This window comes from Hyperolius riggenbachi, chromosome 10 (assembly GCF_040937935.1).
Source record: "Hyperolius riggenbachi isolate aHypRig1 chromosome 10, aHypRig1.pri, whole genome shotgun sequence".
Classification (NCBI taxonomy): domain Eukaryota; kingdom Metazoa; phylum Chordata; class Amphibia; order Anura; family Hyperoliidae; genus Hyperolius; species Hyperolius riggenbachi.
In genome coordinates, this window is record NC_090655.1 from 288,604,188 (window position 1) to 288,631,633 (window position 27,446).

The 27,446-nt window shown below is 50.4% G+C and overlaps 1 protein-coding gene across 2 annotated transcripts; it reads left to right on the forward strand.

The window, feature by feature from the left end:
* LOC137535578 (oocyte zinc finger protein XlCOF22-like) lies at positions 1-27,446 on the forward strand. Of its 2 annotated transcripts, none has more exons than XM_068257428.1 (7): positions 1-53; positions 17,025-17,124; positions 21,243-21,377; positions 21,463-21,666; positions 23,439-23,558; positions 23,645-23,768; positions 26,031-27,446. In XM_068257428.1, exons 1-7 carry the CDS (start codon positions 34-36, stop codon positions 27,146-27,148), a joined length of 1,821 nt encoding a protein of 606 aa, XP_068113529.1. In that variant the 5' UTR covers positions 1-33; the 3' UTR covers positions 27,149-27,446. The 2 variants fall into 2 exon arrangements, with proteins under 2 accessions (XP_068113529.1, XP_068113530.1); XM_068257429.1 differs by lacking the exon at positions 1-53 and adding an exon at positions 65-248.

Here is a 27,446-nt window from a genome sequence, read left to right on the forward strand (position 1 = left end):
AGAGGAGTGGCTAGAGGTGGGGGTTGAGACGTTATGAAGTTTATTATTAGCAGGTCTGTATACTGACTGGCTGGTTGGTGGTGTTTGGGCCCAGCCTGGGCTGGAGGTTAGCTGGCAGTGGGGGAGGGGATTTTAGAATATGAGAAACAGTTATCAATGTGACTTTCCACAGGAAGCGGAGAGTGGGAAATGGTAGGGCTGACCCTGGAGGCTTCACAACTGCTGGACTGGAAGGAGTGTGGATTCTGGTAGGTGGGGGTGGTGTATGGAGGGTAGTATAGATGGTGGTGTACGGAGGGTAGTAAAGATGCTGGGTGGTGTTACTGTATGGAGGGTAGTACAGATGCTGGGTGGTGTATGGAGGGCAGTACAGATGCTGGGAGGTGTATGGAGGGTAGTACAGATGCTGGGAGGTGTATGGAGGGTAGTACAGATGCTGGGAGGTGTATGGAGGGTAGTACAGATGCTGGGTGGTGTATGGAGGGTAGTACAGATGCTGGGAGGTGTATGGAGAGTAGTACAGATGCTGGGAGGTGTATGGAGAGTAGTACAGATGCTGAGAGGTGTATGGAGGGTAGTACAGATGCTGGGAGGTGTATGGAGGGTAGTACAGATGCTGGGAGGTGTATGGAGGGTAGTACAGATGCTGGGAGGTGTATGGAGGGTAGTACAGATGCTGGGAGGTGTATGGAGGGTAGTACAGATGCTGGGAGGTGTATGGAGGGTAGTACAGATGCTGGGAGGTGTATGGAGGGTACTAAAGATGCTGGGTGGTGTATGGAGGGTAGTACAGATGCTGGGTGGTGTATGGAGGGTAGTACAGATGCTGGGTGGTGTATGGAGGGTAGTACAGATGGTGTATGGAGGGTAATACAGACGTTGGGTGGTGTACGGAGGGTAGTACAGATGCTGGGAGGTGTACGGAGGGTAGTACAGATGCTGGGAGGTGTACGGAGGGTAGTACAGATGCTGGGAGGTGTACGGAGGGTAGTACAGATGCTGGGAGGTGTACGGAGGGTAGTACAGATGCTGGGAGGTGTACGGAGGGTAGTACAGATGCTGAGAGGTGTACAGAGGGTAGTACAGATGCTGGGAGGTGTACGGAGGGTAGTACAGATGCTGGGAGGATAGTACAGATGCTGGGAGGGTAGTACAGATGCTGGGAGGGTAGTACAGATGCTGGAAGGTGTACGGAGGGTAGTACAGATGCTGGGTGGTGTATGGAGGGTAGTACAGATGCTGGGAGGTGTACGGAAGGTAGTTCAGATGCTGGGTGGTGTACGGAGGGTAGTACAGATGCTGGGTGTTGTACGGAGGGTAGTACAGATGCTGGGTGATGGACGGAGGGTAGTACAGATGCTGGGTGGTGTACGGAGGGTAGTACAGATGCTGGGTGGTGTACGGAGGGTAGTACAGATGCTGGGTGGTGTACGGAGGGTAATACAGATGCTGGGTGGTGTACGGAGGGCAGTACAGTTGCTGGGTGGTGTACGGAGGGCAGTACAGATGCTGGGTGGTGTACGGAGGGCAGTACAGATGCTGGGTGGTGTACGGAGGGCAGTACAGATGCTGGAAGGTGTACGGAGGGTAGTACAGATGCTGGGTGGTGTATGGAGAGTAGTACAGATGCTGGGTGGTGTATGGAGGGTAGTACAGATGCTGGGTGGTGTTACTGTATGGAGGGTAGTACAGATGCTGGGAGGTGTATGGAGGGTAGTACAGATGCTGGGAGGTGTATGGAGGGCAGTACAGATGCTGGGAGGTGTATGGAAGGCAGTACAGATGCTGGGAGGTGTATGGAGGGTAGTACAGATGCTGGGAGGTGTATGGAGGGCAGTACAGATGCTGGGAGGTGTATGGAGGGTAGCACAGATGCTGGGTGGTGTATGGAGGGTAGTACAGATGCTGGGAGGTGTATGGAGGGCAATACAGATGCTGGGAGGTGTATGGAGGGCAGTACAGATGCTGGGAGGTGTATGGAGGGTAGCACAGATGCTGGGTGGTGTATGGAGGGTAGTACAGATGCTGGGTGGTGTATGGAGGGTAGTACAGATGCTGGGAGGTGTATGGACGGTAGTACAGATGCTGGGTGGTGTATGGAGGGTAGTACAGATGCTGGGAGGTGTATGGAGGGTAGTATCTGGGTGGTGTATGGAGGGTAGTACAGATGCTGGGTGGTGTATGGAGGGCAGTACAGATGCTGGGAGGTGTATGGAGGGTAGTACAGATGCTGGGTGGTGTATTGAGGGTTGTACAGATGCTGGGAGGTGTATGGAGGGCAGTACAGATGCTGGGAGGTGTATGGAGGGTAGCACAGATGCTGGGTGGTGTATGGAGGGTAGTACAGATGCTGGGTGGTGTATGGAGGGTAGTACAGATGCTGGGAGGTGTATGGAGGGTAGTACAGATGCTGGGAGGTGTATGGAGGGTAGTACAGATGCTGGGAGGTGTATGGAGGGTAGTACAGATGCTGGGAGATGTATGGAGGGCAGTACAGATGCTGGGAGGTGTATGGAGGGTAGTACAGATGCTGGGTGGTGTATGGAGGGTAGTATCTGGGAGGTGTATGGAGGGTAGTACAGATGCTGGGTGGTGTATGGAGGGCAGTACAGATGCTGGGAGGTGTATGGAGGGTAGTAAAGATGCTGGGTGGTGTATTGAGGGTTGTACAGATGCTGGGAGGTGTATGGAGGGTAGTACAGATGCTGGGTGGTGTATGGAGGGTAGTATCTGGGAGGTGTATGGAGGGTAGTACAGATGCTGGGTGGTGTATGGAGGGCAGTACAGATGCTGGGAGGTGTATGGAGGGTAGTAAAGATGCTGGGTGGTGTATTGAGGGTTGTACAGATGCTGGGAGGTGTATGGAGGGTAGTACAGATGCTGGGTGGTGTATGGAGGGTAGTACAGATGCTGGGAGGTGTATAGAGGGTAGTACAGATGCTGGGAGGTGTATAGAGGGTAGTGCAGATGCTGGGTAGTGTATGGAGGGTAGTACAGATGCTGGGTGGTGTATGGAGGGTAGTACAGATGCTGGGTGGTGTATGGAGGGTAGTATCTGGGTGGTGTATGGAGGGTAGTATCTGGGTGGTGTATGGAGGGTAGTACAGATGCTGGGTGGTGTATGGAGGGCAGTACAGATGCTGGGAGGTGTATAGAGGGTAGTACAGATGCTGGGTGGTGTATTGAGGGCTGTACAGATGCTGGGAGGTGTATGGAGGGCAGTACAGATGCTGGGTGGTGTATGGAGGGTAGTACAGATGCTGGGAGGTGTATGGAGGGTAGTAAAGACGCTGGGTGGTGTATGGAGGGTAGTACAGATGCTGGGAGGTGTATGGAGGGTAGTACAGATGCTGGGTGGTGTATGGAGGGTAGTACAGATGTTGGGTGGTGTATGGAGGGTAGTACAGATGCTGCGAGGTGTATGGAGGGTAGTATCTGGGAGGTGTATGGAGGGTAGTACAGATGTTGGGTGGTGTATGGAGGGTAGTACAGATGCTGCGAGGTGTATGGAGGGTAGTATCTGGGAGGTGTATAGAGGGTAGTACAGATGCTGGGTGGTGTATGGAGGGCAGTACAGATGCTGGGAGGTGTATGGAGGGCAGTACAGATGCTGGGAGGTGTATGGAGGGTAGTACAGATGCTGGGAGGTGTATGGAGGGTAGTACAGATGTTGGGAGGTGTATGGAGGGTAGTACAGATGCTGGGAGGTGTATGGAGGGTAGTACAGATGCTGGGAGGTGTACGGAGGGTAGTACAGATGCTGGGAGGTGTATGGAGGGTAGTACAGATGCTGGGTGGTGTATGGAGGGTAGTACAGATGCTGGGAGGTGTATGGAGGGTAGTACAGATGCTGGGAGGTGTATGGAGGGTAGTACAGATGCTGGGAGGTGTACGGAGGGTAGTACAGATGCTGGGAGGTGTATGGAGGGTAGCACAGATGCTGGGTGGTGTATGGAGGGTAGCACAGATGCTGGGTGGTGTATGGAGGGTAGTACAGATGCTGGGTGGTGTATGGAGGGTAGTACAGATGCTGGGAGGTGTATGGAGGGTAGTACAGATGCTGGGAGGTGTATGGAGGGTAGTACAGATGCTGGGAGGTGTATGGAGGGTAGTACAGATGCTGGGAGGTGTATGGAGGGTAGTACAGATGCTGGGTGGTGTATGGAGGGTAGTACAGATGCTGGGAGGTGTATGGAGGGTAGCACAGATGCTGGGTGGTGTATGGAGGGTAGTACAGATGCTGGTAGGTGTACGGAGGGTAGTACAGATGCTGGGAGGTGTATGGAGGGTAGTACAGATGCTGGGTGGTGTATGGAGGGTAGTACAGATGCTGGGTGGTGTATGGAGGGTAGTACAGATGCTGGGTGGTGTATGGAGGGTAGTACAGATGCTGGGTGGTGTACGGAGGGTAGTACAGATGCTGGTAGGTGTACGGAGGGTAGTACAGATGCTGGGAGGTGTATGGAGGGTAGTACAGATGCTGGGTGGTGTATGGAGGGTAGTACAGATGCTGGTAGGTGTACGGAGGGTAGTACAGATGCTGGGAGGTGTATGGAGGGCAGTACAGATGCTGGGAGGTGTATGGAGGGCAGTACAGATGCTGGGAGGTGTATGGAGGGCAGTACAGATGCTGGGAGGTGTATGGAGGGTAGTACAGATGCTGAGTGGTGTATGGAGGGTAGTACAGATGCTGGGAGGTGTATGGAGGTTAGTACAGATGCTGGGTGGTGTATGGAGGGTAGTACAGATCCTGGGAGGTGTATGGCGGGTAGTACAGATCCTGGGAGATGTATAGAGGGTAGTACAGATGCTGGGTGGTGTATGGAGGGTAGTACAGATGCTGGGTGGTGTATGGAGGGTAGTATCTGGGAGGTCTATGGAGGGTAGTACAGATGCTGGGTGGTGTATGGAGGTTAGTACAGATGCTGGGTGGTGTATGGAGGGTAGTATCTGGGAAGTGTATGGAGGGCAGTACAGATGCTAGGAGGTGTATGGAGGGCAGTACAGATGCTGGGAGGTGTATGGAGGGTAGTACAGAAGCTGGGTGGTGTATGGAGGGTAGTACAGATGCTGGGAGGTGTATGGAGGGTAGTACAGATGCTGCGTGGTGTATGGAGGGTAGTACAGATGCTGGGTGGTGTATGGAGGGTAGTACAGATGCTGGGTGGTGTATGAAGGGTAGTATCTGGGAGGTGTATGGAGGGCAGTACAGATGCTGGGTGGTGTATGGAGGGTAATACAGATGCTGGGTGGTGTATGGAGGGTAGTACAGATGCTGGGTGGTGTATGCAGGGTCGTACCGATGCTGGGTGGTGTATGGAGGGTAGTACAGATGCTGGGTGGTGTATGCAGGGTAGTACAGATGCTGCGTGGTGTATGGAGGGTAGAACAGATGCTGGGAGGTGTATGGAGGGTAGTACAGATGCTGGGAGGTGTATGGAGGGCAGTACAGATGCTGGGAGGTGTATGGAGGGTAGTACAGATGCTGGGTGGTGTATGGAGGGTAGTACAGATGCTGGGTAGTGTATGCAGGGTAGTACAGATGCTGGGTGGTGTATGAAGGGTAGTACAGATGCTGGGTGGTGTATGGAGGGTAGTACAGATGCTGGGTGGTGTATGGAGGGTAGTACAGATGCTGGGTGGTGTATGGAGGGTAGTACAGATGCTGGGTGGTGTTACTGTATGGAGGGTAGTACAGATGCTGGGAGGTGTATGGAGGGTAGTACAGATGCTGGGAGGTGTATGGAGGGTAGTACAGATGCTGGGTGGTGTACGGAGGGTAGTACAGATGCTGGGTGGTGTATGAAGGGTAGTATCTGGGTGGTGTATGAAGGGTAGTACAGATGCTGGGTGGTGTATGGAGGGTAGTACAGATGCTGGGAGGTGTATGGAGGGTAGTACAGATGCTGGGTGGTGTATCGAGGGTAGTACAGATGCTGGGAGGTGTATGGAGGTTAGTACAGATGCTGTGTGGTGTATGGAGGGTAGTACAGATGCTGGGAGGTGTATGGAGGGTAGTACAGATGCTGGGAGGTGTATGGAGGGTAGTACAGATGCTGGGTGGTGTACGGAGGGTAGTACAGATGCTGGGTGGTGTATGAAGGGTAGTATCTGGGTGGTGTATGAAGGGTAGTACAGATGCTGGGTGGTGTATGGAGGGTAGTACAGATGCTGGGAGGTGTATGGAGGGTAGTACAGATGCTGGGTGGTGTATCGAGGGTAGTACAGATGCTGGGAGGTGTATGGAGGTTAGTACAGATGCTGTGTGGTGTATGGAGGGTAGTACAGATGCTGGGAGGTGTATGGAGGGTAGTACAGATGCTGGGAGGTGGATGGAGGGTAGTACAGATGCTGGGAGGTGTATAGAGGGTAGTACAGATGCTGGGAGGTGTATAGAGGGTAGTACAGATGCTGGGAGGTGTATAGAGGGTAGTACAGATGCTGGGAGGTGTATAGAGGGTAGTACAGATGCTGGGAGGTGTATAGAGGGTAGTGCAGATGCTGGGTGGTGTATGGAGGGTAGTACAGATGCTGGGTGGTGTATGGAGGGTAGTACAGATGCTGGGAGGTGTATGGAGGGTAGTACAGATGCTGGGTGGTGTATGGAGGGTAGTACAGATGCTGGGTGGTGTTACTGTATGGAGGGTAGTACAGATGCTGGGAGGTGTATGGAGGGCAGTACAGATGCTGGGAGGTGTATGGAGGGCAGTACAGATGCTGGGAGGTGTATGGAGGGTAGTACAGATGCTGGGAGGTGTATGGAGGGTAGTACAGATGCTGGGTGGTGTATGGAGGGTAGTACAGATGCTGGGAGGTGTATGGAGGGTAGTACAGATGCTGGGTGGTGTACGGAGGGTAGTACAGATGCTGGGTGGTGTATGAAGGGTAGTATCTGGGTGGTGTATGAAGGGTAGTACAGATGCTGGGTGGTGTATGGAGGGTAGTACAGATGCTGGGAGGTGTATGGAGGGTAGTACAGATGCTGGGTGGTGTATGGAGGGTAGTACAGATGCTGGGAGGTGTATGGAGGTTAGTACAGATGCTGTGTGGTGTATGGAGGGTAGTACAGATGCTGGGAGGTGTATAGAGGGTAGTACAGATGCTGTGTGGTGTATGGAGGGTAGTACAGATGCTGGGAGGTGTATGGAGGGTAGTACAGATGCTGGGAGGTGTATGGAGGTTAGTACAGATGCTGTGTGGTGTATGGAGGGTAGTACAGATGCTGGGAGGTGTATGGAGGTTAGTACAGATGCTGGGAGGTGTATGGAGGGTAGTACAGATGCTGGGAGGTGTATGGAGGGTAGTACAGATGCTGGGAGGTGTATGGAGGGTAGTACAGATGCTGGGAGGTGTATGGAGGGTAGTACAGATGCTGGGTGGTGTACGGAGGGTAGTACAGATGCTGGGTGGTGTATGAAGGGTAGTATCTGGGTGGTGTATGAAGGGTAGTACAGATGCTGGGTGGTGTATGGAGGGTAGTACAGATGCTGGGAGGTGTATGGAGGGTAGTACAGATGCTGGGTGGTGTATCGAGGGTAGTACAGATGCTGGGAGGTGTATGGAGGTTAGTACAGATGCTGTGTGGTGTATGGAGGGTAGTACAGATGCTGGGAGGTGTATGGAGGGTAGTACAGATGCTGGGAGGTGTATGGAGGGTAGTACAGATGCTGGGAGGTGTATGGAGGGTAGTACAGATGCTGGGAGGTGTATAGAGGGTAGTACAGATGCTGGGAGGTGTATAGAGGGTAGTACAGATGCTGGGAGGTGTATAGAGGGTAGTACAGATGCTGGGAGGTGTATAGAGGGTAGTACAGATGCTGGGAGGTGTATAGAGGGTAGTGCAGATGCTGGGTGGTGTATGGAGGGTAGTACAGATGCTGGGTGGTGTATGAAGGGTAGTACAGATGCTGGGAGGTGTATGGAGGGTAGTACAGATGCTGGGTGGTGTATGGAGGGTAGTACAGATGCTGGGTGGTGTTACTGTATGGAGGGTAGTACAGATGCTGGGAGGTGTATGGAGGGCAGTACAGATGCTGGGAGGTGTATGGAGGGTAGTACAGATGCTGGGAGGTGTATGGAGGGTAGTACAGATGCTGGGTGGTGTATGGAGGGTAGTACAGATGCTGGGAGGTGTATGGAGGGTAGTACAGATGCTGGGTGGTGTACAGAGGGTAGTACAGATGCTGGGTGGTGTATGAAGGGTAGTATCTGGGTGGTGTATGAAGGGTAGTACAGATGCTGGGTGGTGTATGGAGGGTAGTACAGATGCTGGGAGGTGTATGGAGGGTAGTACAGATGCTGGGTGGTGTATCGAGGGTAGTACAGATGCTGGGAGGTGTATGGAGGTTAGTACAGATGCTGGGAGGTGTATAGAGGGTAGTACGGATGCTGGGAGGTGTATAGAGGGTAGTACAGATGCTGGGAGGTGTATAGAGGGTAGTACAGATGCTGGGAGGTGTATAGAGGGTAGTACAGATGCTGGGAGGTGTATAGAGGGTAGTGCAGATGCTGGGTGGTGTATGGAGGGTAGTACAGATGCTGGGTGGTGTATGGAGGGTAGTACAGATGCTGGGAGGTGTATGGAGGGTAGTACAGATGCTGGGTGGTGTATGGAGGGTAGTACAGATGCTGGGTGGTGTTACTGTATGGAGGGTAGTACAGATGCTGGGAGGTGTATGGAGGGCAGTACAGATGCTGGGAGGTGTATGGAGGGTAGTACAGATGCTGGGAGGTGTATGGAGGGTAGTACAGATGCTGGGAGGTGTATGGAGGGTAGTACAGATGCTGGGTGGTGTATGGAGGGTAGTACAGATGCTGGGAGGTGTATGGAGGGTAGTACAGATGCTGGGTGGTGTACGGAGGGTAGTACAGATGCTGGGTGGTGTATGAAGGGTAGTATCTGGGTGGTGTATGAAGGGTAGTACAGATGCTGGGTGGTGTATGGAGGGTAGTACAGATGCTGGGAGGTGTATGGAGGGTAGTACAGATGCTGGGTGGTGTATCGAGGGTAGTACAGATGCTGGGAGGTGTATGGAGGTTAGTACAGATGCTGTGTGGTGTATGGAGGGTAGTACAGATGCTGGGAGGTGTATGGAGGGTAGTACAGATGCTGGGAGGTGTATAGAGGGTAGTACAGATGCTGGGAGGTGTATAGAGGGTAGTACAGATGCTGGGAGGTGTATAGAGGGTAGTACAGATGCTGGGAGGTGTATAGAGGGTAGTACAGATGCTGGGAGGTGTATAGAGGGTAGTGCAGATGCTGGGTGGTGTATGGAGGGTAGTACAGATGCTGGGTGGTGTATGGAGGGTAGTACAGATGCTGGGTGGTGTATGGAGGGTAGTATCTGGGTGGTGTATGGAGGGTAGTACAGATGCTGGGTGGTGTATGGAGGGTAGTACAGATGCTGGGAGGTGTATAGAGGGTAGTGCAGATGCTGGGTGGTGTATGGAGGGTAGTACAGATGCTGGGTGGTGTATGGAGGGTAGTACAGATGCTGGGTGGTGTATGGAGGGTAGTACAGATGCTGGGTGGTGTATGGAGGGTAGTATCTGGGTGGTGTATGCAGGGAAGTACAGATGCTGGGTGGTGTATGGAGGGTAGTACGGATGTTGGGAGGTGTATAGAGGGTAGTACAGATGCTGGGAGGTGTATAGAGGGTAGTACAGATGCTGGGAGGTGTATAGAGGGTAGTGCAGATGCTGGGTGGTGTATGGAGGGTAGTACAGATGCTGGGTGGTGTATGGAGGGTAGTACAGATGCTGGGTGGTGTATGGAGGGTAGTACAGTTGCTGGGAGGTGTATAGAGGGTAGTACAGATACTGGGTGGTGTATGGAGGGCAGTACAGATGCTGGGAGGTGTAAGGAGGGTAGTACAGATGCTGGGTGATGTATTGAGGGTTGTACAGATGCTGGGAGGTGTATGGAGGGCAGTACAGATGCTGGGAGGTGTATGGAGGGTAGCACAGATGCTGGGTGGTGTATGGAGGGTAGTACAGATGCTGGGTGGTGTATGGAGGGTAGTACAGATGCTGGAAGGTGTATGGAGGGTAGTACAGATGCTGGGAGGTGTATGGAGGGTAGTACAGATGCTGGGAGATGTATGGAGGGTAGTACAGATGCTGGGAGGTGTATGGAGGGTAGTATCTGGGTGGTGTATGGAGGGTAGTATCTGGGTGGTGTATGGAGGGTAGTACAGATGCTGGGTGGTGTATGGAGGGTAGTACAGATGCTGGGTGGTGTATGGAGGGTTGTACAGATGCTGGGAGGTGTATGGAGGGCAGTACAGATGCTGGGAGGTGTATGGAGGGTAGCACAGATGCTGGGTGGTGTATGGAGGGTAGTACAGATGCTGGGAGGTGTATGGAGGGCAGTACAGATCCTGGGTGGTGTATGGAGGGTAGTACAGATGCTGGGAGGTGTATGGAGGGTAGTACAGATGCTGGGTGGTGTATGGAGGGTAGTACAGATGCTGGGTGGTGTTACTGTATGGAGGGTAGTACAGATGCCTGGAGGTGTATGGAGGGCAGTACAGATGCTGGGAGGTGTAAGGAGGGTAGTACAGATGCTGGGAGGTGTATGGAGGGTAGTACAGATGCTGGGTGGTGTATGGAGGGTAGTACAGATGCTGGGAGGTGTATGGAGGGTAGTACAGATGCTGGGAGGTGTATGGAGGGTAGTACAGATGCTGGGTGGTGTATGGAGGGTAGTACAGATGCTGGGTGGTGTTACTGTATGGAGGGTAGTACAGATGCTGGGAGGTGTATGGAGGGCAGTACAGATGCTGGGAGGTGTATGGAGGGCAGTACAGATGCTGGGAGGTGTATGGAGGGTAGTACAGATGCTGGGAGGTGTATGGAGGGCAGTACAGATGCTGGGAGGTGTATGGAGGGTAGTACAGATGCTGGGTGGTGTACGGAGGGTAGTACAGATGCTGGGAGGTGTATGGAGGGTAGTACAGATGCTGAGTGGTGTATGGAGGGTAGTACAGATGCTGGGAGGTGTATGGAGGGTGGTACAGATGCTGGGAGGTGTATGGAGGGTAGTACAGATGCTGGGTGGTGTATGGAGGGTAGTACAGATGCTGGGTGGTGTTACTGTATGGAGGGTAGTACAGATGCTGGGAGGTGTATGGAGGGCAGTACAGATGCTGGGAGGTGTATGGAGGGTAGTACAGATGCTGGGAGGTGTATGGAGGGCAATACCGATGCTGGGAGGTGTATGGAGGGCAGTACAGATGCTGGGAGGTGTATGGAGGGTAGTACAGATGCTGGGAGGTGTATGGAGGGCAGTACAGATGCTGGGAGGTGTATGGAGGGTAGTACAGATGCTGGGAGGTGTATGGAGGGCAATACAGATGCTGGGAGGTGTATGGAGGGCAGTACAGATGCTGGGAGGTGTAGGGAGGGTAGCACAGATGCTGGGTGGTGTATGGAGGGTAGTACAGATGCTGGGTGGTGTATGGAGGGTAGTACAGATGCTGGGTGGTGTATGGAGGGTAGTACAGATGCTGGGAGGTGTATGGACGGTAGTACAGATGCTGGGTGGTGCATGGAGGGTAGTACAGATGCTGGGAGGTGTATGGAGGGTAGTATCTGGGTGGTGTATGGAGGGTAGTACAGATGCTGGGTGGTGTATGGAGGGCAGTACAGATGCTGGGAGGTGTATGGTGGGTAGTACAGATGCTGGGTGGTGTATTGAGGGTTGTACAGATGCTGGGAGGTGTATGGAGGGCAGTACAGATGCTGGGAGGTGTATGGAGGGTAGCACAGATGCTGGGTGGTGTATGGAGGGTAGTACAGATGCTGGGTGGTGTATGGAGGGTAGTACAGATGCTGGGAGGTGTATGGAGGGTAGTACAGATGCTGGGAGGTGTATGGAGGGTAGTACAGATGCTGGGAGGTGTATGGAGGGTAGTACAGATGCTGGGAGATGTATGGAGGGCAGTACAGATGCTGGGAGGTGTATGGAGGGTAGTACAGATGCTGGGTGGTGTATGGAGGGTAGTATCTGGGAGGTGTATGGAGGGTAGTACAGATGCTGAGTGGTGTATGGAGGGCAGTACAGATGCTGGGAGGTGTATGGAGGGTAGTAAAGATGCTGGGTGGTGTATTGAGGGTTGTACAGATGCTGGGAGGTGTATGGAGGGTAGTACAGATGCTGGGTGGTGTATGGAGGGTAGTACAGATGCTGGGAGGTGTATATAGGGTAGTACAGATGCTGGGAGGTGTATAGAGGGTAGTGCAGATGCTGGGTAGTGTATGGAGGGTAGTACAGATGCTGGGTGGTGTATGGAGGGTAGTACAGATGCTGGGTGGTGTATGGAGGGTAGTATCTGGGTGGTGTATGGAGGGTAGTATCTGGGTGGTGTATGGAGGGTAGTACAGATGCTGGGTGGTGTATGGAGGGCAGTACAGATGCTGGGAGGTGTATGGAGGGTAGTACAGATGCTGGGTGGTGTATTGAGGGCTGTACAGATGCTGGGAGGTGTATGGAGGGCAGTACAGATGCTGGGTGGTGTATGGAGGGTAGTACAGATGCTGGGAGGTGTATGGAGGGTAGTAAAGACGCTGGGTGGTGTATGGAGGGTAGTACAGATGCTGGGAGGTGTATGGAGGGTAGTACAGATGCTGGGTGGTGTATGGAGGGTAGTACAGATGTTGGGTGGTGTATGGAGGGTAGTACAGATGCTGCGAGGTGTATGGAGGGTAGTATCTGGGAGGTGTATGGAGGGTAGTACAGATGTTGGGTGGTGTATGGAGGGTAGTACAGATGCTGCGAGGTGTATGGAGGGTAGTATCTGGGAGGTGTATAGAGGGTAGTACAGATGCTGGGTGGTGTATGGAGGGCAGTACAGATGCTGGGAGGTGTATGGAGGGTAGTACAGATGCTGGGAGGTGTATGGAGGGTAGTACAGATGCTGGGAGGTGTATGGAGGGTAGTACAGATGCTGGGAGGTGTATGGAGGGTAGTACAGATGCTGGGAGGTGTATGGAGGGTAGTACAGATGCTGGGAGGTGTACGGAGGGTAGTACAGATGCTGGGAGGTGTACGGAGGGTAGTACAGATGCTGGGTGGTGTATGGAGGGTAGTACAGATGCTGGGTGGTGTATGGAGGGTAGTACAGATGCTGGGTGGTGTATGGAGGGTAGTACAGATGCTGGGAGGTGTATGGAGGGTAGTACAGATGCTGGGAGGTGTACGGAGGGTAGTACAGATGCTGGGAGGTGTACGGAGGGTAGTACAGATGCTGGGAGGTGTACGGAGGGTAGTACAGATGCTGGGAGGTGTATGGAGGGTAGCACAGATGCTGGGTGGTGTATGGAGGGTAGTACAGATGCTGGGTGGTGTATGGAGGGTAGTACAGATGCTGGGAGGTGTATGGAGGGTAGTACAGATGCTGGGAGGTGTATGGAGGGTAGTACAGATGCTGGGAGGTGTATGGAGGGTAGTACAGATGCTGGGAGGTGTATGGAGGGTAGCACAGATGCTGGGTGGTGTATGGAGGGTAGTACAGATGCTGGGTGGTGTATGGAGGGTAGTACAGATGCTGGGAGGTGTATGGAGGGTAGCACAGATGCTGGGTGGTGTATGGAGGGTAGTACAGATGCTGGTAGGTGTACGGAGGGTAGTACCAATGCTGGGAGGTGTATGGAGGGTAGTACAGATGCTGGGTGGTGTATGGAGGGTAGTACAGATGCTGGGTGGTGTATGGAGGGTAGTACAGATGCTGGGTGGTGTATGGAGGGTAGTACAGATGCTGGGAGGTGTATGGAGGGTAGCACAGATGCTGGGTGGTGTATGGAGGGTAGTACAGATGCTGGTAGGTGTACGGAGGGTAGTACCAATGCTGGGAGGTGTATGGAGGGTAGTACAGATGCTGGGTGGTGTATGGAGGGTAGTACAGATGCTGGGTGGTGTATGGAGGGTAGTACAGATGCTGGGTGGTGTATGGAGGGTAGTACAGATGCTGGGTGGTGTACGGAGGGTAGTACAGATGCTGGTAGGTGTACGGAGGGTAGTACAGATGCTGGTAGGTGTACGGAGGGTAGTACAGATGCTGGGAGGTGTATGGAGGGTAGTACAGATGCTGGGTGGTGTATGGAGGGTAGTACAGATGCTGGTAGGTGTACGGAGGGTAGTACAGATGCTGGGTGGTGTATGGAGGGTAGTACAGATGCTGGGAGGTGTATGGAGGGTAGTACAGATGCTGGGTGGTGTACGGAGGGTAGTACAGATGCTGGGTGGTGTATTGAGGGTTGTACAGATGCTGGGAGGTGTATGGAGGGTAGTGCAGATGCTGGGAGGTGTATGGAGGGCAGTACAGATGCTGAGTGGTGTATGGAGGGTAGTACAGATGCTGCGAGGTGTATGGAGGGTAGTATCTGGGAGGTGTATAGAGGGTAGTACAGATGCTGGGTGGTGTATGGAGGGCAGTACAGATGCTGGGAGGTGTATGGAGGGTAGTACAGATGCTGGGAGGTGTATGGAGGGTAGTACAGATGCTGGGAGGTGTATGGAGGGTAGTACAGATGCTGGGAGGTGTATGGAGGGTAGTACAGATGCTGGGAGGTGTATGGAGGGTAGTACAGATGCTGGGAGGTGTATGGAGGGTAGTACAGATGCTGGGAGGTGTATGGAGAATAGTACAGATGCTGGGTGGTGTATGGAGGGTAGTACAGATGCTGGGTGGTGTATGGAGGGCAGTACAGATGCTGGGAGGTGTATGGAGGGCAGTACAGATGCTGGGAGGTGTATGGAGGGTAGTACAGATGCTGGGAGGTGTATGGAGGGCAGTACAGATGCTGGGAGGTGTATGGAGGGTAGTACAGATGCTGGGAGGTGTATGGAGGGTAGTACAGATGCTGGGAGGTGTATGGAGGGTAGTACAGATGCTGGGAGGTGTATGGAGAATAGTACAGATGCTGGGTGGTGTATGGAGGGCAGTACAGATGCTGGGTGGTGTATGGAGGGCAGTGCAGATGCTGGGAGGTGTATGGAGGGTAGTACAGATGCTGGGTGGTGTATGGAGGGTAGTACAGATGCTGAGTGGTGTATGGAGGGTAGTACAGATGCTGGGAGGTGTATGGAGGATAGTACAGATGCTGGGTGGTGTATGGAGGGCAGTACAGATGCTGGGTGGTGTATGGAGGGTAGTACAGATGCTGCAAGGTGTATGGAGGGTAGTATCTGGGAGGTGTATAGAGGGTAGTACAGATGCTGGGTGGTGTATGGAGGGTAGTACAGATGCTGGGAGGTGTACGGAGGGTAGTACAGATGCTGGGAGGTGTATGGAGGGTAGTACAGATGCTGGGTGGTGTATGGAGGGTAGTGCAGATGCTGGGAGGTGTATGGAGGGCAGTACAGATGCTGGGAGGTGTATGGAGGGTAGTACAGATGCTGGGAGGTGTATGGAGGGTAGTACAGATGCTGGGAGGTGTATGGAGGGTAGTACAGATGCTGGGAGGTGTATGGAGGGTAGTACAGATGCTGGGTGGTGTATGGAGGGTAGTGCAGATGCTGGGAGGTGTATGGAGGGCAGTACAGATGCTGGGAGGTGTATGGAGGGTAGTACAGATGCTGGGAGGTGTATGGAGGGTAGTACAGACGCTGGGAGGTGTATGGAGGGTAGTACAGATGCTGGGAGGTGTATGGAGGGTAGTACAGATGCTGGGAGGTGTATGGAGGGTAGTACAGATGCTGGGAGATGTATGGAGGGTAGTACAGATGCTGGGAGGTGTATGGAGGGTAGTACAGATGCTGGGAGGTGTATGGAGGGTAGTACAGATGCTGGGAGGTGTATGGAGGGTAGTACAGATGCTGGGAGGTGTATGGAGGGCAGTATCTGGGAGGTGTATGGAGGGTAGTACAGATGCTGGGATGTGTATGGAGGGTAGTACAGATGCTGGGAGATGTATGGAGGGTAGTACAGATGCTGGGAGGTGTATGGAGGGTAGTACAGATGCTGGGTGGTGTATGGAGGGTAGTACAGATGCTGGGTGGTGTATGGAGGGTAGTACAGATGCTGCGTGGTGTATGGAGGGTAGTACAGATGCTGGGTGGTGTATGGAGGGTAGTACAGATGCTGGGTGGTGTATGGAGGGTAGTACAGATGCTGGGAGGTGTATGGAGGGTAGTACAGATGCTGGGAGGTGTATGGAGGGCAGTACAGACGCTGGGAGGTGTATGGAGGGCAGTACAGATGCTGGGAGGTGTATGGAGGGCAGTACAGATGCTGGGAGTTGTATGGAGGGTAGTACAGATGCTGGGTGGTGTATGGAGGGTAGTACAGATGCTGGGTGGTGTATGGAGGGTAGTATCTGGGAGGTGTATGGAGGGCAGTATCTGGGAGGTGTATGGAGGGTAGTACAGATGCTGGGTGGTGTACGGAGGGTAGTACAGATGCTGGTAGGTGTACGGAGGGTAGTACAGATGCTGGGTGGTGTATGGAGGGTAGTACAGATGTTGGGTGGTGTATGGAGGGTAGTACAGATGTTGGGTGGTGAGGATGGTGTATGGAGGGTAGTACAGATGCTGGGAGGTGTATGGAGGGCAGTACAGATGCTGGGAGGTGTATGGAGGGTAGTACAGATGCTGGGTGGTGTATGGAGGGTAGTACAGATGTTGGGTGGTGTATGGAGGGTAGTACAGATGTTGGGTGGTGAGGATGGTGTATGGAGGGTAGTACAGATGCTGGGAGGTGTATGGAGGGTAGTACAGATGCTGGGAGGTGTATGGAGGGTAGTACAGATGCTGGGTGATGTATGGAGGGTAGTACAGATGCTGGGAGGTGTATGGAGGGTAGTACAGACGCTGGGTGGTCAGGATCTTATATGGCCACACCTTGTGGCTTGGATCTGAGAAGACTGTTCTGTTCTGTTGGGACAGACAGAAGAGGGTTGAGTAGCAAATCAGAGTTCAGAGTCTCCATTACTTATCTGTAGATTAGAGTACAGACATGTATGTGGCAGAGGGTAGAGATTGTCATTCATTATATAATAATTCCTGCTTTATTATTTATCTATAGAGATTACACTATCTCATCACTGAGGATGCAGGACGGGCGTCACGTTACCAAAAGGTTGTTACACCTCATGATGAAGACCTTCTACTTACTGACCGGAGAGGTGAGGGGGATTCTGGGAGGTCCCATGACATCACTGTTATCTCTAGTAATATAACACACAGGTGACTGGATAGGTGAGGGGGATTCTGGGAGGTCACATGACATCACTCTTATCTCTAGTAATATAACACACAGGTGACCGGAGAGGTGAGGAGGATTCTGGGAGGTCACATGACATCATTCTTATCTCTAGTAATATAAGACACAGGTGACCGGAGAGGTGAGGGGGATTCTGGGAGGTCCCATGACATCACTGTTATCTCTAGTAATATAACACACAGGTGACCGGAGAGGTGAGGGGGATTCTGGGAGGTCCCATGACATCACTGTTATCTCTAGTAATATAACACACAGGTGACTGGAGAGGTGAGGGGGATTCTGGGAGGTCCCATGACATCACTGTTATCTCTAGTAATATAACACACAGGTGACCGGAGAGGTGAGGGGGATTCTGGGAGGTCACATGACATCATTCTTATCTCTAGTAATATAAGACACAGGTGACCCGGAGAGGTGAGGGGGATTCTGGGAGGTCACATAACATCCCTCTTATCTCCAATATTATAACACACAGGTGACTGGAGAGGTGAGGAGAATTCTGGGAGGTCACATGACATCACTGTCATCTCTAGTAATATAACACACAGGTGACTGGAGAGGTGAGGGGGATTCTGGGAGGTCATATGACATCACTCTTATCTCTGGTAATATAACACACAGGTGACTGGAGAGGTGAGGGGGATTCTGGGAGGTTACATGACCTCACTGTTATCTCTAGTAATATAACACACAGGTGACTGGAGAGGTGAGGGGGATTCTGGGAGGTCACATGACCTCACTGTTATCTCTAGTAATATAACACACAGGTGACTGGAGAGGTGAGGGGGATTCTGGGAGGTCACGTCATCACTCCTATGTCTGTTACTTCTCCTCCCCTGGGATGAGTATCTACGTCCCTGCATGATCACTCCACAGCGCACAGGGACGTAGATACTAGTCCATTGAATCAGACAGCTGCCGCTCACTGTCTCGCTTGTTTCCACCGCTTATCGCTAGATGGGAGATTAATGAACGGGAACTCAGTTCCCACTTACTGTTCTTAGTCCCCGTGTGAATGACTGCCACTATCAGAGATTCACAAAAAACGATATTTACACGTCCACACATTGCTTCCTGTTTGCGTAGTGATACTACGCATAGGAAAGTTATGCACAAGGAGATCTTGTGGCCAAATTGTACAATTACACCTGTTCACAGTTTTTTCAATAAAAAGACCTATATTTACATCTACAATTAACCCCTTACCTCCCACACTTCCTAATAGTTAACCCCCAAAAATGTATTTCAAGGGTACATTTCTGTTACTTTATAAATTCTGGAATTCTGGGCTCCGTTGTCTTCTGGTATCCCCGGCATCCCTCCAGCAGCAAGGCGCGTGCGCAGACCCTCCAGTCATACGCGCGGGATCAGAGCAGCCTTGATAAGCTGAGGAGGCGTGTTTGACGGAGGGGCTGTCATCCTGGGGGTGGGACTTGGATCCATCATATAAGTACATTAGGCCAAGTGAGTCAGTTGCTTACTGGCTTTGATACTAATCAGTTTGCTGGTTGTTGGCCCTAGCTAGTGAGATCATTGAGAGCTGCATTTCATATAACACACACTCACACGCTCACACTCACACTCACACACTCTTTATTGGAATTCCACGTGAAAGACCAACACACAGTAGTGTACACGTGAGAAGTGGAACGAAAATCATACACGATTCCAAACATTTTTTACAAATAAATAACTGCAAAGTGGGGTGTGCGTAATTATTCAGCCCCCTGAGTCAATACTTTGTAGAACCACCTTTTGCTGCAAGTACAGCTGCCAGTCTTTTAGGGTATGTCTCTACCAGCTTTGCACATCTAGAGACTGAAATCCTTGCCCATTGTTCTTTGCAAAACAGCTCCAGCTCAGTCGGATTAGATGGACAGCGTTTGTGAACAACAGTTTTCAGATCTTGCCACAGATTTTCGATTGGATTTAGATCTGAACTTTGACTGGACCATTCTAATACATGGATATGTTTTGTTTTAAACCATTCCATTGTTGCCCTGGCTTTATGTTTAGGGTCGTTGTCCTGCTGTAAGGTGAACCTCCGCCCCAGTCTCAAGTCCTTTGCAGCCTCCAAGAGGTTTTCTTCCAAGATTGCCCTGTATTTGGCTCCATCCATCTTCCCATCAACTCTGACCAGCTTCCCTGTCCCTGCTGAAGAGAAGCACCCCCAGGGCATGATGCTGCCACCACCATATTTGGCAGGGGGGATGGTGTGTTCAGAGTGATGTGCAGTGTTGGTTTTCCGCCACACACAGCGTTTTGCATTTTGGCCAAAAAGTTCAGTTTTGGTCTCATCTGACCAGAGCACCTTCTTCCACATGTTTGCTGTGTCCCCCACATGGCTTGTGGCAAACTGCAAACAGGACTTCTTATGCTTTCTGTTAACAATGGCTTTCTTCTTGCCACTCCTCCATAAAGGCCAACTTTGTACAGTGCATGACTAATAGTTGTCCTATGGACAGATTCCCCCACCTGAGCTGTAGATCTCTGCAGCTCCTCCAGAGTCACCATGGGCCTCTTGACTGCATTTCTGATCAGCGCTCTCCTTGTTCGGCCTGTGAGTTGAGGTGGACGGTCTTGTCTTGGTAGGTTTACAGTTGTGCCATACTCGTTCCATTTCTGAATGATTGTTTGAACAGTGCTCCGTGGGATGTTCAAGGCTCTGGAAATCTTTTTTGTAGCATAAGCCTGCTTTAAATTTCTCAATAACTTTATCCCTGACCTGTCTGGTGTGTTCTTTGGACTTCATGGTGTTGTTGCTCCCAATATTATCTTGGACAACCTCTGAGGTCGTCACAGCTGTATTTGTACTGACATTAGATTACACACAGGTGCACTCTATTTAGCCATTAGCACTCATCAGGCAATGTCTATGGGCAACTGACGGCACTCAGACCAAAGGGGGCTGAATAATTACGCACCCCCCTCCTTTGCAGTTATTGATTTGTAAAAAATGTTTGGAAATATGTATGATTTTAGTTGCACTTCTCACGTGTACACCACTTTGTATCGGTCTTTCATATGGAATTCCAATAAAATTGATTCATGTTTGTGGCAGTAATGTGACAAAATGTGGAAAACTTCAAGGGGGCTGAATACTTTTGCAAGTCTATCTATCTATCTATCTATCTATGTATCTATCTTTTTCTGCTTCTTGATCTGTGTACTGACCTTTGCCTGCCTCTTTGACCTCGAATCTGCCTAATCCTTCTGTCTGTCTGTCTGCCATCTGATACCTGTGTTGACTCGGCCTGTTTCTGCCTTTGCTCCTGTGTAATCCTGCCTTTACGACTGACATCTGACTTACGTGTATGACCCGGCTTGTGAATTAACTTCGTATTGCCCAATCCTTTTGTACCTCACCCACCTGCTCTCGTTTATGACTTCGGCCTGTTTTTGACTACGCTTGCTCACTAGCATTGTATTGTATTGTGTTATTACTTCGCTAGCACCTCGCACGCACCAGTGTCATGGGTAGCATGTATTATTTTAAAACTATAATGGCGAAACCAGAAATAATGAATTACTTTCTTATTTTCCCTGTTAAAACGCAGTTGGAATAAAATAATTCTTAGCAAAAAGTACCCTCCAAAGAAAGCCTAATTGGTGGCGAAAAAAAACCAAGATATAGATTGTTTCGTTGTGATAAGTAGTTATAAAGTTATAGGCAAATAAATGGAAGGAGCGCTGACAGGTGTACATTGGAGGTGGACAGGTGAAAAACCCTTGGAGGTGAAGTGGTTAATATAACACACAGCTGACAGGAGAGGTGAGCGGGATTCTGGGAAGTCACATGAGGAATCTGCTCCATTGTGCATTCCGCCTTCACTTCCTCTCCCCACATCAGCAGTACAGTGGTCGTTTCCTACAGCAGGATCTACCTGTAGCTCAGTCCTGGTGGGCGAGACTAATGATGTTTGTGTACACCGCCATTGAGATTCCCCATTTCTGTCTTTTTCTGTCCTGTCCCTGGAGACAGAACATTATACAAGTGACTGTGCTGGTATTTCCATACAGAGTTTTCCTCCAGTGAAATCTGATGATGATGTGACCATCACAGTGCCCCCATCTCACTCCCTGACATCTGAGGGACTTGACAAGCAGAAGATTCTGGAAGCCACCAGGAAGATGATTGAGCTACTGACAGGAGAGGTGAGCGGTGCTGGGAATTATGGGACATTATCCAGTAACAGTAAGGGGTGTGTCAGGACAGTGACTGTATCATTATGTGTGTCAGGTTCCTGTTAGGTATCAGGATGTCACCATCTATTTTTCCATGGAAGAGTGGCAATATATGGAAGAACACCAGGACCTCTACAAGGACGCCATGATGGAGGATCACCAGAACTTCACTAATGTCAAGATGGAACACCAGAACTTTGGCTTGGATGAGGCCGTTTTGAGAGTCACGCTGGAGATCATCAGCTTGCTTACCGGGCAGGTGAGGATTCTGGGAGGTCACATGACATATTCCTTACCTCTGTTAATAAATGATATGAGATAAAGGAGGCACTCCAATGGCGATATTAAACTTGCGTTTAATCATAAGTAGGAACACACAACATGTTTCGGGTTCTCCCCTTCTTCAGGTGTGCGTGCAACCAAGAAGACACAGCAAACTTATGAGCCACAGTGCACCACACCTAAATTGTCAACACCGCCCACATGGTCAGCTGACCTGTAGGGCTTAGTATAGGTCCATGTTAACCCCTCATGGTAAGTCCAAATCTTACTGGGCAATACATTCATAAGATCTACATTATTGAAATGCAACAGACACATCTGCACATCTCTATATGTGGTGTGCAAACGAAAGGAATAAGCCATGACAATATGATTTAGAAGAAAAAGAAATCAAGAAAACATGGGCTGCACTACCAAGGTTGTAGGCAATAAGTATACAATTTTATTGGACCACAGATCAAACAATATAAAACCATTTAAAAAGGTGTTGAATGACATCAAAACACCCCGTCAAACACATAACTGTATTTGAGGAAACCATAATGATGAGTGCCTCACCTCACAAGTATGAGCCCTGTATGCTGTATTAATGAAACCCACCAAGGTCCTGTTAAGAGTCCTGCATGGGGGATGAGGACCCGGGTCTCAGAATGGCCAAAATCCTAAAGTGACCAGTGCAAAAAGGTACTACTACGTATGAGCATAAGACCCATGAGTGCAATAAAGTGCATAAATAGTAACCCACAGCGGAAATAAATATGCTCATAAATACCGTGAAATAATATGTTATAATGGAGCAAAGTTTGTAAATGGTCATGTGACAGAACCACTTGCTAGACCCCGACCCGGGCCACTCCGTCAAGTCAACGCTTCCAGAACCTCAGGAACCAACTCAGCTGCAGGACGGTACTGGGATAAATCTATGCATTGTGCAGAACCAATGCCATTAAGCAAGCCCACACAGAAGCAAGAGACAACACTCTGAACTTCTGTGATTCCAAACAGTCACTCTCTTTATTAAGTCAAACAAGACAATTTATACACAACAGCAGAGCCCCCACCTTTGGGAAGGATTGCCCACCCCAAAGCATGTGGTAACCACTATACAAGGTTAAACAGTTTATCCGTTTACTTAGACACATTTAGTCACAGGCCTTTGAATCAACTAGAAGAGATACACCTGAGATACACATCACTAATTAGTCTTTTGAAGACACTCTCAAGGTGTTACATGTCTTCAACCCTGTCGGCCCCATTAGATTAGGACCAGGTGTTAAACCGTTACCTCACCTTCCATGTGCCTGTGACATCACAGGGCTAAGCAAGTCCGAGACGGCCTGGAGCCAGCGTTTAGGTGAGGACACAGTCTATAATACAGTCTGTAATGTAGAAGCCTGCTTCTTTCCAACCCATGCATGCTTCTCAAACTAATGGGCTGGCTGTTGCATCAGGAATACTGTATACTTTGGGGACCCCCAAATGTCCCCCAATCCATTTGGTCACGGCTCACGTGACAGGTCATAAGGAAAATTAGGGTGGTATACTTACTAAGACCAGCACGGAATCCATGGTCAGAGGAGTTGAAGTACAGCAACCGGTCGGGGCAGAGGGAGGCATGAGGACGCTACACGCGTGGCTTGGTACACGTGACCACTTACTCAGGAGCCGCCTTTGTTAATAAAACCTGATTGGGATGGTGAGGAGGATTCTGGGAGATCATGTGACATGATTGTTGGTCTTTCTATACAGAGTTTTCCTCCAGTGATGTCTGGTGATCATGTGACCATCCCTCACTTCCTGATATCTGAGGGACACAAGCAGAAGATTCTGGAAGTCACCAGGAAGATGATGGAGCTGCTGACAGGAGAGGTGAGCGGTGCTGGGAATTATGGGACACTATCCAGTAACAGTAAGGGGTTGTGTTAGGGTGGTGACTGTATCATTGTATGTGTCAGGTTCCAATAAGGTGTCAGGATGTCACCGTCTATTTCTCCATGGAGGAGTGGCAGTATATAGAAGGACACCAGGACCTCTACAAGGACGCCATGATGGTGGACTACAAGACCCTCACTACACCGGGTAAGAGGAGACTTTCATTACTGTGGAGCACTGAGAAAATGACATACAAGGAAGAATGATATAAAGTGAGATATGAGGTTCAGAGATGATTGAGGTATAGAGAGGAATGATGTATTATGAGGTGTGACATATTGAGAGGGATGAGGTATACTGAGATACAGAGATGCCTGGGGTATAAGGAGGTGTGTATCCTCTTTCATCTAGCCTCTGTGTTTGTTACTGTTTTCAGCAGTTTTCAGATCTTGCCACAGATTCTCGATTGGATTTAGATCTGGACTTTGACTGGGCCATTCTAACACATAGATGTTTTGTTTTAAACAATTCCATTGTTGCCCTGGCTTTATGTTTAGGGTCATTGTCCTGCTGGAAGGTGAACCTCCGCCCCAGTCTCAAGTCTTTTGCAGTCTCCAAGAGGTTTTCTTCCAAGCTTGACCTGTATTTGGCTCCATCCATCTTCCCATCACCTCTGACCAGCTTTCCTGTCCCTGCTGAAGAGATGCACCCCCAGAGCATGATGCTGCCACCACCATATTTGACAGTGGAGATGGTGTGTTCAGAGTGATGTGCAGTGGTAGTTTTCTGCCACACACAGCGTTTTGCATTTTGGCCAAAAAGTTCCATTTTGGTCTCATCTGACCAGAGCACCTTCTTTCACATGTTTGCTGTGTTCCCCACACGGCTTGTGGCAAACTGCAAATGGGACTTCTTATGCTTTCTGTTAACATTGCCTTTCTTCTTGCCACTATTCTATAAAGGCCAACTTTGTGCAGTGCATGACTAATAGTTGTCCTATGGACAGATTTCCCCACCTGAGCTGTAGATCTCTGCAGCTCGTCCAGAGTCACCATGGGCCTCTTGACTGCATTTCTGATCAGTGCTCTCCTTGTTCGGCCTGTGAGTTTAGGTGGACGGCCTTGTCTTGGTAGGTTTACAGTTGTGCCATACTCCTTCCAATTCTGAATGATCGCTTGAACAGTGCTCCATGGGATGTTCAAGGCTTTGGAAATCTTTTTGTAGCCTAAGCCTGCTTTAAATTTCTCAATAACTTGATCCCTGACCTGTCTTGTGTGTTCTTTGGACTTCATGGTGTTGTTGCTCCCAATATTCTCTTAGACAAGCTCTGAGGCTGTCACAGAGCAGCTGTATTTGTACTGACATTAGATTACACACAGGTGCACTCGATTTAGTCATTAGCACTCATCAGGAAATGTCTATAGGCAACTGACTGCACTCAGATCAAAGGGGACCGAATAATTACGCACATCCCACTTTGCAGTTATTTATTTGTAAAAAATGTTTGGAATCATGTATGATGTTCGTTCCACTTCTCACATGAACACCACTTTGTATTGGTCTTTCATGTGGAATTCCAATAAAATTCAATTCGTTTGTGGCAGTAATGTGACAAAATGTGGAAAGCTTTAAGTGGCTGAATACTTTTGCAACCCACTGTAAATGCCCCCCCCCCCCCCCCCCCCGGGCCTGTTCTCCCTAAAATTGTTGCGTTATTGAACACTATTACTACGACGCACCAGTTTGAGCACTTGAAACCAAGACTGTCCAGCACGTCCGATCGATCCCTTTGACCAGTTTCGGCCCGGACAGATATGTTGATTTTCCTCCAATTTGATACATTTATCGGATGGTTGGTCACAGGGCTGTGGAGTCGGTACAAAAATCTTCCAACTCCGACTCCTCAGTTTATGAAACCATGACTCTGACTCTGACTCCGGGTACCCAAAATGGCCCCGACTCCGACTCCTTAGTCTGATACTTAACAGGGCTGTGGATTTTGTACAAACATCATCCGACTCCAACTCCTGACTCCTCAGTTTATGAAATCAACGACTCCGACTCCGACTCCACAGCCCTGGTTGGTCGGCCCGCATACATGTATGACCACCTTTAGTGTATTCTCTTCTAATCTCTTTTCTGGACTATTGTAGTATAATCGGGCATGCAGGTGTTCAGAGCTGCGTACTCAGAACTGGGGGACCATCCAGGAGGCTGTGGGGGGAGGGGAAGAATCGGGGATTGGAGAAGGGGAGGGGGGCTGAACACAAGGAGCAGCATGACGACTGTAACCTGTTGTTTGACACTTTGGGGGTGACAGGGACAGCAGTAGGCCAGGAAAGCTGATTGATAAAACCACCAATTGGTGCCACCCTGTCTCTCGTGCTCCCGGAAGCCATCTTGTTATATTTGTGTTTACCTAACCTGGTAAAATATGACAAAGAAGTCCTTGTTTTTCTCAATTTGCAGCGCGCTGTCCTGGCATCAGCAATCTCCCGGAGTATCGCATCGCCCCATCGACAAACCATGTGACTGAGAATTATGTCATCATGCCAGACAGTCCAGGGAGAAGCTCCAGTATTCCTCCCGCCTCCCCCTATCCTCGCAACCCCGGGGAGTCTCATGCTGCAGCTCAAAAAGACAAGAAGTTTCCCTGTCGTGAGTGTGGGAAATGCTTTATAAACAGATACAAACTTGATGTGCATAAGAGAATTCACACAGGGAAGAAGCCGTATCCATGCCAGGAGTGTGGGAAATGCTTCCTGTTGAAAGGTCAGCTTACTGCACATCAGAAATCTCACTCTGGCCTCAAGCCCTACTCGTGTTCAGAGTGTGGGAAACAGTTTGCTCGCCAATCATGCCTTAGCTTGCATGAGAGAACTCATACAGGTGAGAAGCCCTATCCCTGCTTAGAGTGCGGGAAATGCTTTAGTGTTCAGTCTGCCCTTCAAGTGCATAAAAGGACACACACAGGGGAAAAGCCATATTTGTGTTCTGAGTGTGGGAAACAATTTGCTTTAAAACCACATCTCCTCTTGCACCAGAGAACGCACACAGGGGAAAGGCCGTATTCCTGTACTGAGTGTGGGAAATCATTTCAATCTCCGTCTGCTTTTCAAGCACACAGGAGGACTCACACTGGGGAGAAGCCATATGTATGTTCAGAGTGTGGGAAACAGTTTGGTACTAAGCCACATCTAACTGCTCATCAGAGAACGCACACTGGGGAAAGGCCATACCCCTGTGCTGAGTGTGGGAAAAGCTTTCGCGGTCAGTCTGCTTTCCAGGCACATGAAAGGACTCACACAGGAGACAAGCCGTTCCTGTGTTCTGAGTGTGGGAAACGGTTTACTACAAAGCCACATCTCCTCTCACATCAGAGAACGCACACGGGGGAGAAGCCATACTCCTGTCCTGAGTGTGGGAAACAGTTTGCTCAACTATCCACTCTTACCTCACACAGGCAGACTCACACTGGGGTAAAGCAGTTCTTTTGTACAGAGTGTGGGAAATCTTTTAAATCAAAAGCTGGGTTTTCCAGGCATCGGCATGTCACACAAATGTGGCCTGTGCCATTCTTTTGCTGAGAGGGGGAAATTTTTTCCTCAGCCAGACACAACAAGCTGTCTGTTGTCAGATCTCACACATGCAGGAAGTCTTGGCCACATCCGGAATGTCAGACACACATCTGAATCAAGTGGAAGGAGGCGTGGCGAGGGTAGGTAGGTGAGAAATTGCAACTGTGTTATGTAGGACGTTTGGCCTGGAGAAGGTAGGTGAGGAGTTACAAATGAATCCCGAGAGGAGGCATGGCCAGGAGGGGGTAGGTGAGAAGGAACTGAGACACCTGGGAGGAGGCGTGGTCATGAGGGGGTAGGTGAGAAG

Excerpts from the sequence above, each read along its gene's own strand:
- LOC137535578 (XM_068257428.1), top strand. The coding sequence starts at position 34 with ATGAAGTTTATTATTAGCAG. Across the intron at positions 21,667-23,438 it reads TCAGCTTGCTTACCGGGCAG|AGTTTTCCTCCAGTGATGTC; the intron begins GTGAGGATTCTG and ends CTTTCTATACAG. Across the intron at positions 23,769-26,030 it reads CAAGACCCTCACTACACCGG|CGCGCTGTCCTGGCATCAGC; the intron begins GTAAGAGGAGAC and ends CTCAATTTGCAG.